Source organism: Oryctolagus cuniculus, chromosome 6 (assembly GCF_051225735.1).
Source record: "Oryctolagus cuniculus isolate XC-2025 breed Fujian yellow rabbit chromosome 6, ASM5122573v1, whole genome shotgun sequence".
In the NCBI taxonomy this organism is placed as follows: Eukaryota; Metazoa; Chordata; class Mammalia; order Lagomorpha; family Leporidae; genus Oryctolagus; species Oryctolagus cuniculus.
In genome coordinates, this window is record NC_142872.1 from 37,678,660 (window position 1) to 37,690,711 (window position 12,052).

The following is a 12,052-nucleotide window of genomic DNA, read 5'->3' on the forward strand; positions in this document are numbered from 1 at the left end:
GCACCATGGCTCACTTGGCTAACCCTCCGCCTGTGGTGCCAGCATCTCATATGGGTGCCGTGTTCTCGTCCCAGTTGCTCCTCTTCCAGTCAGCTCTTTGCTGTGGCCCGGGAGGACAGTGGAGGATGACCCAAGTGCTGGGGCCCCTGTACCCGCATGGGAGACCAGGAAGAAGCTCCTGGCTCCTGGCTTCAGATTGGCACAGCACTGGCTGTTGCGGCCATTTGGGGAGTGAACCAATTGAAGGAAGACCTTTCTCTCTCTCTCTCTCTCTCTCTCTCTCTCACTGTCTATAACTCTGTCAAAAAAAAAAAAAAAAAAAAGACAGTGACTTCCTCTTTTCTTGCTTGCTGGCTCTGACACAGCAAGCTGCCATGTTGTGAGGAGCCCCATGAAAGCCCATGCTGCAACCAACTGTGCACAGCCCCTTGCCAATGAGTGACCTTGGAAGCCTTCTCTAGTAGAACTTGACAGGATGGCATCCCTGACGACACTGATTGCAGCCTGGTGAGCTATCCTCAGCCAGAGGACCTGCAAAATTTCTCTGGGGTTCCAGCCTTGCAAAACTGCAGGATAATGCATTATTTTGGGCTGCTCAGAGTGCTGAGAAATACTCAGTATCAAACAGAGGTACCGGGGCCAGTGCCATGGCACAGTAGTTTAATCCTCCACCTGTGTTGCTGGCATCCCATATGGGTGCCAGTTCTAGTCCCGGCTGCTCCTCTTCCAATCCAGCTCTCTGCTGTGGCCAGGGAAGGCAGTGGAAGATGGCCCTAGTGATTGGGCCCCAGCACCCATGTGGGAGACTGGGAAGAAGCACCTGGCTCCTGGCTTCTGATAGGCACAGCTCCGGCCATTGCGGCCATTTGGAGAGTGAACCAACAGAAGGAAGACCTTTCTCTCTGTCTCCCCTCTAACTGTCTGTAACTCTACCTCTCAAATAAATAAATAAAATCTTCAAAAAAAAAACAAACAGAGGTATTTTGCAAAGTAGAGACCTTGAGATCAGCAAGACATTTTAGCGTTTACCATCCTTCAAGTCTCCCATCTCACCTGGCCCTCTGAATAAAGAAGACAAAATGCATTTGTGTGCACATTGGTGATATTTAATGATATACAGTATTTACAAGCCATTGGTGTAATTCTTTCCTTAACACTGCGTTTTCAAGCCTTGGTCTTTAGGAAGCTTCCCTGGCATTTCTGGGAGGTTGTGTAGGGGTACAGGCTCCAGGCAGGATGGAAATGGGAGCCTGAGTCATACTCGCACACCCTGCGCACCACCCAGCCACTCCAAGGCTGTATCTTTGGAACTGAGAGCATGGTGGATTGTCTCCTACCAGTACCTGTGGGCATGCAGAGTGGCACCTCCTTCTGCTCCGAGCAAAGAAGAGAAAGAAGCCACGGGCTCCTCAGCTGGCCAAAGGAAGACTCTTTCCCTGAGAAACTGGGTGATGACAGGAACTCCACTCCGCCTGCCTTTTCACCAGTGCACGGCCTGATTTTCTCACCGAGGAAAGGTTTCTCTTTTTCTCCAGAATTACAAAAGTGCATTCCAAATGCTGTTTGTGTAGAAGGGCTACGGTCAACTAGAAGAGGTTCCCAATGCTGAGCCCAGAGCCAGGACGTCTCCTTGCTGCTCCATCAACTGCTCCTGGTGTGGCTGGGAATGGGCCCCTTTCCTTTTGGGCATTGCTCTTCTTGTTGCGAAGCGGTGCTGAACTCAGACCCTCCCACATAGCATTTGAGAGCCCAGGCACGGCTCCCCTCATAGGGCCAGGCCGCCCCCGCTCAGCCACCGCGCCCTCTCTGCAGAACATCCGGATTGGCTGCTGTGCCACAAGGCGCTCCGGCAGATGCTGTCCAGCCTGCTCCTAATGGTGTCCTGCAGCTCCTCATCACCGAGCAGGACCGCTGCTGCCAGGGCCAGCAGAAAGTACTCAGTGGCATCGTGGGCATCCTAACCTCATGGTATGGGGGCAAAGAAGAGACAGCAGGAATGAATACTTCCAGGACCAGCTGTGCTAGAATCTCAAGTTCTTGTCTGCCACATCTCATCCCCATCTGCCAGTTCCAAGGGGAACTCCACTTCCTCCCTTCCAGGGTTCCCCTGACGTTGCTATCCACTGTACTCCTCCTTCCCAGGCATAGAAGTGGCTCCTTCCCCAGGCTCAGCCAACCATGATACATTATTGCTCTGGGCATGCTACTTCAGAGGCAGGTAGATGACCCAAACCTCACCCATCCATCACTCCCCACAATTTTCCAGTGTGAAGGAAAATGGTCCTTCGTCCTGTTTGATGTGGGCTTGAGCTTGCCAGGAACTTGAGTGGAAGGAGGCCACATAGCAAAAAGTGACAGAGACCACATAGAATTAAGGGATACAGAGGGGAAATCCATGACAGCATTTGAGGATTGGGATCCAGAACCACCTGAAGCTAAATATATACTTCAACTTTCCAGCTACCTGTGCCAATAAATCGTCTTTTTTGTTTAAGGTTGTTGGAGCTGTGTTCTTCCCTTGGCATTCTCTAGGGTCCTTGTTTGATGCCCTCAGATCACATACAGTTTGTCTATGAACCACATCCTGGGAGCTGCGGGGCAACAGCAACCCGGCTCAGGAATCCTTCACTGCCCCTGTCCCTCTCTGCATGGCACAGATGAGGAACAATTGCTTCAGAAGGGGAGGTCTGATCCCTGTAAGTCTGAGGTTAAATCAGACCCGAAACAAAGTCGGGCAAATGAGAAAAGGATGGCAGGGCTGCCCTTAGGGTTCCCTGGGGACCCAACACAGGCACAACTCAGAAACCACTGGATGAAGAGGTGAGGGTTGTGCGGTAGAGACCAGGGACCTCGGATAAAGGGAGGCCAAATCTGGGGTCACAATTTGAGGATCAGAGTTGTCAGAGAGAACTACAGATCAAAAACCCAGCTCTAGAAGTAACTGTAAAAATAGAAAGTTCTAGATATACCTCCAGCATAATAAGCTGGAGAATCAGGGCTTTCACTTTGTTAGGACCCAGGCGTGCTCATATTTGGGGGCCCTGCACCTCATTACCACATATACTATAAAATATGCACCTATAGGTCTTATTTATAAAATTCATATACAAACTGTATAAGAAATTTTGACATACAACATTTTGTGAATATATGACTAAGCATTCATTTTGCTTTTAATTTGGGAATTTTTACATCATATTTATGCAAAATCTGGTTTTATACAACTTTATATGAAATGTTATAGTAGATCTATGTCATTGTGTGGACATATGATGAAATATTCATTTTGATTTTAAATATGGAGCTCTAGTTCCTTTGTGTGCAGGAGTCACATATTTTCATAGACTCAGGGAGCTTTCAGGTACTAGGCAGTGTGCTCAGAGTCCCTGATAGATAAAGCACCACAGAAATCCTAGCAGGATGAAGACAAAGAGGACCTAACAGCTGTATCCTCAGAAGAAACAAGAGTACTTGTGAGGTCTCTGTGAGGTTAAGTGAAAATGGCCATCCCATCCCTGTGGAGCCACTCCCCACAGGGAGTCAAGATACCCCATTGTGGCCCACTGGTTCTCTCAGCTCCACCCCAAAGTCTCCTGACCATCTCTGTGGGGTCAGGAAATTACAGTTGGATGGCTGTGCTCACGTTACCTGGGAAGTTCGGCTCCTACCTTCAGCTGGGAGAAGGTGAGTCGGCCCAGACGATAATACACTTTGGCATAGTACAGGGCCTCCTTGGGGCTCTGCAGCCAGGGTGGGCAGAGGGACAGTGTCTTCAGGTAGCAGTCCTCAGCCATCTCGTACATGTGCAGGGAGTAGTACACTGTAGCCAGGCGGTGAAAGGCCACCAGCTCCTGCTTCTTATCTCCTAGGAATTGGAAGACTGCAAGAGATATCCTACAGCCAACATTCTGCATCATCCACTCACTCATTCATTCTATAAAACTTTTGAATTGTCCATTAGATGTCAAGGTTTGTGCCTGGGGTAGAGAGAACACTACCGAAGAGGTGCCCACCTCATGAAGTTCATCATCTCATAGCTCACAGATACTCCTTATACAATCCCACAAGCAAATGTAATAGTGCACCTACAACAAGTGACTGTGAAGTGGCTAAGTAGAACATGCATGCTGGCCGTGCAGGATGATCCTACTGCAGCTCTCACTGTAACTCAGGATTCTAGGAAAGAATGCTTTCTCAATCCCTCTTATGGGACAGGGGACCAGACTAGTTTGATGAGTAGCTAAGTTCCTTACAACGAATACCTCTGTATAATGGTCATCTCTACATGCAAGTCTCTCTCTTCAGAGAGCCTCCTCGGGCTGCCACCAAGCAGCAGGCCCTCTCTAGCTCCTTTACCCATTTTGGTCTCAGAGGAACTATAGAGATCTGTTCACTTTTAAACCAGACTTTAAAACAGTGGTTTCTAGCAAGTCTATGACTTGCTATTTTGGTATTTGGGAGGCTTATTGTTTTGGTAACTAATCACCTTAATACAAAGTGATGTTTCACAGGGAACAAAGGTTTATAATTGTGTCTTTGGATACTTGCAAGGCTGTTGTTTGATGCCATCTAAAAATATCACTTTCGAGCTTCAAAGAGCCAAAAGCCAAATTTTGGCAAAAAAAAAAAAAAAAAAAAAAAAGAAAAGAAAAGAAAGAAAAAAAAAAGAAAGAGAGAAAGAAAGAAAAGAAGAAGAAAAAAAGTCCAAGAAGAGAAAATTCCCTGTTTTGGAAAAATACAGGCACAGGGAAGACATGCATAAAGGTTCCTAGAGCTTTCTTTCAGCTCCTGCCCAGGGAAGGCTAAAGAGTTCTCAGAGGAAACTGGAGGCGGGGTTGGGAGAGACCAAAGTCTAGAGCCTTTCCTGAGATTAGTAGATACTATCGCCCAGATGATGCTTAAGGTGGGCGAGAACGAGTGAGGCGAGTGAAACAAACAATCAGACACAATAAAGTCCAGTACCATCCACACTGATGCCCTTGAAAATACCCAGAAGTCCCTTCTGCAATCAAAGACGACTCCATTTGCCCCCATATCTGATTAATGCTTTGCTAACCACACCTGCTTTTCTTCAAGCACCAACATTCAAGACAAGTGTTGTGTTTTATTGTTCTGCCCTCTCCGTGTTAACAGCTTACATTGTTTCCCACCAGCTGTGGCTGTAAATGCAAGCTCTTCCAGCTATGTTGTCAGTTAGGTTAACGGGAATCTAACTTTCATTTGAGTTTCATTTCCATGGGAAAATGTGCATTTGACTAACCAATCAATTAAAACTCAGCACTTAGTCTAAGATATCACTTACCTGTACTCAGGGAATAATACCGATTATAATATTAATTAACATGGCAAGGCAACACCTACCAAGGACTGATATACCTAGCCTTGTGCTGTGATCTTTATATGAATAATCACTGATCTTCATGGGATGCACACTGTTTTTAATACTGATTTGCTGATAACAAACTTGAGGTTTCTAGAAGTTAACCAGTTTCTTAACGAAGGGTCGGTCCTTGACTGTTAGACCTGGGATTTGAACCCACGCAGTCCGACTCCGGAGCTGAGGCTGTTACTGCTTTGTGAAGTAGTGCTGACCCAGTTTATATGTCTGCCCCACAGCCAGAACCACCTACCTGTGACTGTGCTCAGTCTGGCAGCCAGTGTAGCATACTCCAGAGCCTTCTCATAGCCTGCGAGGCTGATCTGCAGCTCTGTCAGCTTATTGAAAATCCGGAGCTCAGTCCTCAGGGCCTTCATCCGCCTTGCTAATGGGACAGCACCCGTCTGAGGAGGAGGCGTCAGGAGGCTCAGTACATGGTCTACACCAAACTCTTGGAGCCTATATTCTACTGGTAGGGGCTGGGTGGGCTAAATGAAGGGGACAGGCATTCCTTTCCTCAAATTGCTCATGGTCCTTGCTCTTGGTGCTCTGCTCAGATACTAAAAGTGTAACAACCAGATGTCATCAGGCTTCCTAAAACTGGAGAAACTCAGAGCAGGCAAGGCACAGGAAATTATTCCCCTCTCCCTTAAGCACCCCCAGTACTAATCTACACATATGAGTTTGTACCTGACACCTGAAAGTGCTCAATACATGCTCACTTCTGTTATTTTATTGTGGAGAATTTGAGACAGTCACATCACCTTCTGAGCCTTGGTTCTCTTCTACAAAGTGCATATGAGAATAAAGACCTCAACAGTCAAGGGTCTGTTTCTTGTGTCATTGCCCCTAGCTCAGTGATTGGCATATGGTGAGTACTTGATAATGCTGACAACCAAACAAAAAAACTAAAAAAATAAAATAAAATAAAATGAATTGATACTTGAATAAAGGAAATTTTAGGGTCAAACAAGATGAGGTTTCTAAAACTCAAGTTGGTGATGGACAACAATTCATGTCTATTCTAACTGGACATTGATTTCATTCATATTATCTTTTAAATCAACTCTTATTTTCTTGCCTCATCCTTTGCAATATCTGTGAAATCATGGGTGTGATAAGCTGGTATTATAAATTTTTAATTTTTAAATGTATGCTAACATTTGTGCAATAAGAACATAGTAAAATGAAAATGAAAATGTTTATCTATGTACCCTTTAAATCACCTCTCACCATGTTCTTAGCCATGCACAGTGACAAGTGGGTGACACTGGTGAACGTGAGTGTATGCTGAAAACTTTAAAGTGCTATGCACTCAACAGCTCCAGTTGTTATGGTGTATTGTCCCAGGGCCAATGATTATATCAACCACGAGAATGACTGAGTTTCTCAGACCCTTCTCTGAGAGTCTGCTAGATGGAAAAAAAGGGCAACTGTATGGGCAGTGGATAAGGAAGGGAGGGAAAAAATATCAGCAAGAGAGGGAAAGAGAGCCCAGGCTGAGTCCAGTGTGTCCTTGCCCACCAGGGCCCAAGTTGGCACCCACAGAGCCTGTGACTTACTCGGTAATACTCCACTGCACGGTGCCTGTGGCGGGTCCCATTGAAAAACACATCACCTGCTTCTTCGTAGAGTTTGAGGGCCAGGGAGGGCTCCTCTGACTTCAGGGCTGACTGGATGGCTGCCTGGGTAGGACAGAGATGGCCAAAGGCAGAGAGAAGAGTTTCTATGCCCCCACAGGACTGGCAGGAATGAGCTCCATGCCACGCAGTTTGAGCCTTGGCTGCAGGTCCCCAAATCCTGAATTGTCCTATATACTCACAGGGCCAGTGAGAAAGCTCCACAGTCCTCTTGTCTGGCATTTCCCCACTGTGGTATGAGAGATCACTTTTGGTGGTACTAGTGGTGATATAGAGCAGTATATCATAAGCCAAACAGAAAAGCTTCTGCTTTAATAGTTAAGTATTAAATATGTTTTAGAAAAAAACATCAGTAAAATCAAAGGTGATTTTGGATAGTATGATTTAGGATAAGGTGCAGTATAAAAAGCTATGTTGAAGTTTGGTCAAACCAAAATATGTAAATAATAATATTGAAGATACATGGATATAGCTAAACCATGAACTTATTGTCTACATGACCAAAACTGTATCTGCTCCAACACCAACACTTTCCAGAGAGAGACAGTGAGGCTCAGGGAAAACAAGAAATAAAAACATAACACAAAATCTCCTCAGTGACTAACAGATGCTACTGTCTCCCAGGCTAACATCACACCCCCGGCCCTACAATCATTTTATCTCTAGAAGCCTATGTCACATTGCACCTAAACCAAATGTGATGAAGAAGGTGAACTGTGAAGAATGTATGGCTGCATTTTTGCAGCACATTTGTAGCAACTCAGGAGACTTAGAGAAAACTTGATTTTGCTAGGAGTGACCCATGGAACATCAAGTTAGGTGGCAGCCTCGGACTGGTAGGACCTGGGACCAGCTCCAGCCAGTGAACATCTAAGTGCTGGGAAGGACACTGTACTGAACTGTACTGATTGGTACTGCTGGTTTGGCTACACAGAGAGAGGCAGGGCAGCGCAGTGAGTACCAGAGTCAGCAGCTTTGCCATCAATGCAAGCCACAGCCTTAACAGCTCCCCCTGGGCTTCAGCATAAAAGGGAGACTGAAATGTGTGCTAAAAAAGGGGGGGGGGGGGCGTTTCTTCTGTTGGAAACCCCCATCCATGCCACTCTGGCTGGAGGTCTTTGACTCTAATAAATCTTGCTTTTTAAATCTTAAAAAAAAAAAAAAAAGTGTGCTGAGAATGGCTTCCAGCTCTAAAATCCCATCCAGAATGGTGCAGCATTTGAGTAAAGGCTCCAAGTCAGATAGTCTGTGTGCAGTTCTCAGCTCCACCACCTACTGGCTGTATCACCTTGGCCAATGACTTAGCTTCTTTGAGCCTCGTCTTTAAAATGCGATTTATAATGGAAACTCCTACCACCGTTGTAATGAAGATTAAACCGCATCATGTAAGTGAAACATTTAGCAAAGTTTCCTGCCCATGGGAAGCTGTAAACAATATGATGCAGTCAGTATTAAATCTCCATAGAAAGGAATTTAGCACATGTTCATAATAGTATAAGGGAGAGTACAATGAGACAAAACAAAAACGGGAAGGAAGAAAACATGATGGGCACATTTTTGAGTTAATAAAACCTTACCTACCATCATATTATTTAATGTTATTATGTGTATATAACAATAATAGCACTATGTCATTTATTGAGTATTTACTAAGTCCTGAGCACTCAGCAAGTGCTTACTGTGCATTTACTATAACACACATACACACACAAGGGTACTTAAAGAAGTTGGGAATTAACAGATGAGTAAGTTTTGGTGCAAAAATATTTTTATACCCATTCAGAGCTTTTTCATAGTGCCCATTTCTCATGAACTTTTCGAACACTCTCCTTCTGCACTGAGATACATATGGAAAGAAATAAGGTCCAACCACAAAGACACTGAGGCACAAAGAGCTCATGAACAGTCACGCCCTTGACACTGGATGGCCTGTGATCTCATTGTGGACTTCTCTGTCTCCAAACCAAGGCCATTAATCACTACACTATATCACATGTCAGACATTAAAAGTATGCAAACTGACAAAAAGCTGTAAGAGAATTCACATACCAACCTTGCCTCAAATTGCAGTAAAACCCTGAAGTCAAGGCAAGTGTTGACTTTGGCAGATGGGGACACTTAACATTGACAGGTGACATCCTCCCAGGACTCACATGTGTATGGGGGACTCATGGCCTATGCCATTTGTCACCTGCACTGAGCCTACTAGACTACTCTAGTCTCCTTCATATGACCCAGGAGCAGCCCCAGGCTGACCCTTTGCTATGCACTTAGCATGGACATCACCCCTCTCTGGTTCCATTTGATCAGTCTGGAAAGTACAGCTGCCTCCCTAAAGGACCCAAGTGAGCAGTTCCCCTAGAGGTCATAGGAGGCCTACCTGCAGGTACAGCTCCACCAGCTCGTCTTCCTGCATGAGGTAGTGGAGCCGCCCAGCCCCAAGCCAGGCCTCAGCAGCCTTGTCTCTCTCCCTCAGGTCGATGAAGATGCGCAGGCTCTCCTTGATGCACGTGAGAGACCTCCTGAGGGATCTGGGGGATGCACATAGCCTGTGAGATATGAGTTCTCAAAGGGGCCTGACATGTCACTCAGCACACAAGGAACATGAGGGTCTGGAGGAAAACTTTCTCCTAGATCACACAGAGGACTCAAGGCCTCACTGGAATCCTGGCTGTGCCCAACTGGCAGTGTGACCCCAATAGAAAGTAAAGAGACTCCCCCATGCCTTGGTTTCTCCATCTGCAAAATGAGAATATAATTGTACTTGCTGAAGAGGATGACTGTGAGGATTAAAGGACTGTACTCTCATACAGTAAGCACTTAATAAATGTTGACTATTAGTTCTCATTATTATTACTGACCCATGGTTCATCCATCTTTCAAATGTACAATAACATTGCTTTCACAAGCACCTAACATTTAGTGGATACCAAATGTACATTGGCTGAATTAATGTACAAATTAGTGATCAGAGTGGTAAATTTAAATCATCAAAAAGATTCTGATGCTTTATTAATAAGAGAAATTAAAGTAGGGTGAAATTAAAAGGTTGGTGTGCTAATGATTACTCTTTAATAATTATCTGGTATCCTTTATTAATTTGGGAAATTGTCTTATATAGAAAACTCTTCCTCCATAACAGGATTAATGAAAAAATGAGTGCCGTATAGATGCAGAGTTCTGGAATGGGAAGGAACACTGGCCAGCAATTAGTCACTTGGAAACTTTGTAAACAGGCATACACAGACACTCCTCCCCAGCATGTGGAAATACTGTGCTTATCTGGGCCCTGGACCTTCTGGGAGTGTGACTCAGGCACAGTGCAGTATTCTGTCAAAGTTCCCCAAGAGACTCTCTTATGCAGCTTGGTCTGAGATTCGCTGATCTAGTCCAACCTCCTGATTTTATAGAGCAATCAGGCCCAGACATGGGAAGTAACTTACACAAGGTGGCTCATTAGGAGGAGATCCAAGGCCAGAATTCCTTTCTCCTGAGTCCCAGTCCAGGACTCATCCCATGCCACTGACATTTCCCAAAGCATGATTCATGGTTCACATGGCAGCAGCATTACCTGGAAAGCTTAGCACAGACTCCCAGAGCTACCTCAGACTGAATCAGAGTCATCACAGTTGCAATACAGACATCTGAATTCCTCAGGCACATCCAGTCTATTCTCATGCATACCAAAGTATGAGAATCACTGACCAAACCACATAAGTTCTAGAACCACTGGTCAACACCAACCATCTCTGCAGACACTTGGGTAGGAGGTTCTCACTGGACTTGGTCACTACCTTATTAAGGACAACTCATCACCAGACCTCCTTGTGTTTATTTTACTTTCACCTACTTGAAAGGCAGAGCGAGAGTGAGAGCGAGAGAGAGAATCGTCTTTCTACCAGTTCACTTTCCAAATTTCTGCAACAGCCAGGACTTGGCTAGACCAAAGCCAGAAGTCCAGAACTCCATCCACGTCTCCCACATGGATGACAGGGGTCCAAGCACTTGAGCCATCATCCATATACCTCCCAGGATGCATCAGCAGGAAGCTGGATCAGAAGTGGAAGAGCTGGAACTCAAAGTAGCACTCCAATGTGGGATGTGGACACTGTAAGTGTTCAGTAAATAGTTGTCAGAGTTATCAATAGATCTACAAAGGTCTTCTACACCTCACTTGGTTCAGCTCTAGAGCAAAATACCAAGTATCTATGTTATCTCACCTAAAGACAGAAGACAAGACTCCCAAAAACCATTCCCAGTGAGAGACTGAAGACTTTTATCAAACTAGATTCTATAGTTATCACCTGAAAGGTAGAGAGGACATGACTCTGAAGGTATGGGACAAAGAGACAGCAAAGTATTTCTAGGCCAAAACTCAAAGACTGAGCCAAAGTTTTTAGCATCTCTTTGCTCTCTTGTACTACCCCCCCCCCACCTCTAAACCTCTAAACCCTCTAAACCTCCTATCTTCCAAATAGGAGGAATTAAAATCAGTAGAAAGGCAGTGTGGGAGAATAAAAAACACCTTAAAGTGAAGGGTCAGAAATATAAGCTGATGTCTATAAAAGGAAGTAGTATAATCAGTCTGGATTCTCTGTAACAGCAGAACTCAGACCAGATGAATAATTAGGCCATGCTCATCCACAATTGCATGAATTTTCATTATATAGCTATCCATGCCTATTGATTATCCAGGGTGAGAATTACTGGTGAGGTCAGCAGAATACATACAGAGTATTTAAGAGTATGCATTGTAGACCAGGGATTGGAAAAGTATAGGCCATGAGCCAAACAAAGCCTTCCCCCTGCTTTTGTTAACAAAGTTTTATTGGAACACAACCACATTCATTCATTTATAAATTGCCTATGGCTGTTTTTGTACTATGACTGCAGAAATTTTGGCAGAGATCATGACTCAAATAGCCTGAAACAATTACCATCCATTACTTTATAGAAGAATTTGTTAACCTGCTCTAGACAGGCAAATTATTTGTCTTCTTTAGCTCTCAATTTTCAGAATTCTTTCTACTTCTTG

General features: G+C 44.9%; 1 protein-coding gene across 8 annotated transcripts in view; it reads right to left on the reverse strand.

Moving 5' to 3' along the window:
• Nucleotides 1–1,084: 1,084 nt before the first annotated feature.
• Nucleotides 1,085–12,052, reverse strand: part of SH3TC2 (SH3 domain and tetratricopeptide repeats 2) — a 65,048-nt gene continuing 54,080 nt past the window's right edge. For 2 of the 8 annotated variants that reach the window (XR_016236347.1, XM_002710298.6), the window contains exons 13-17: nt 9,398–9,548; nt 6,940–7,062; nt 5,631–5,781; nt 3,669–3,865; nt 1,085–1,957 (exon numbers count right to left, since the gene is read on the reverse strand). Coding sequence is in view for 6 of the 8 variants with exons in the window: in XM_002710298.6 (XP_002710344.2) it covers nt 1,766–1,957; nt 3,669–3,865; nt 5,631–5,781; nt 6,940–7,062; nt 9,398–9,548 (814 nt within the window). In the remaining 2 variants the exon portion in view is untranslated. Of the gene's footprint in view, nt 1,963–3,668; nt 3,881–5,630; nt 5,782–6,939; nt 7,063–9,397; nt 9,549–11,042; nt 11,126–12,052 lie in introns of those variants that run through there. The other 6 variants (XM_051843483.3, XM_008255236.5, XM_089336044.1 and 3 more) reach the window with 5 other exon arrangements.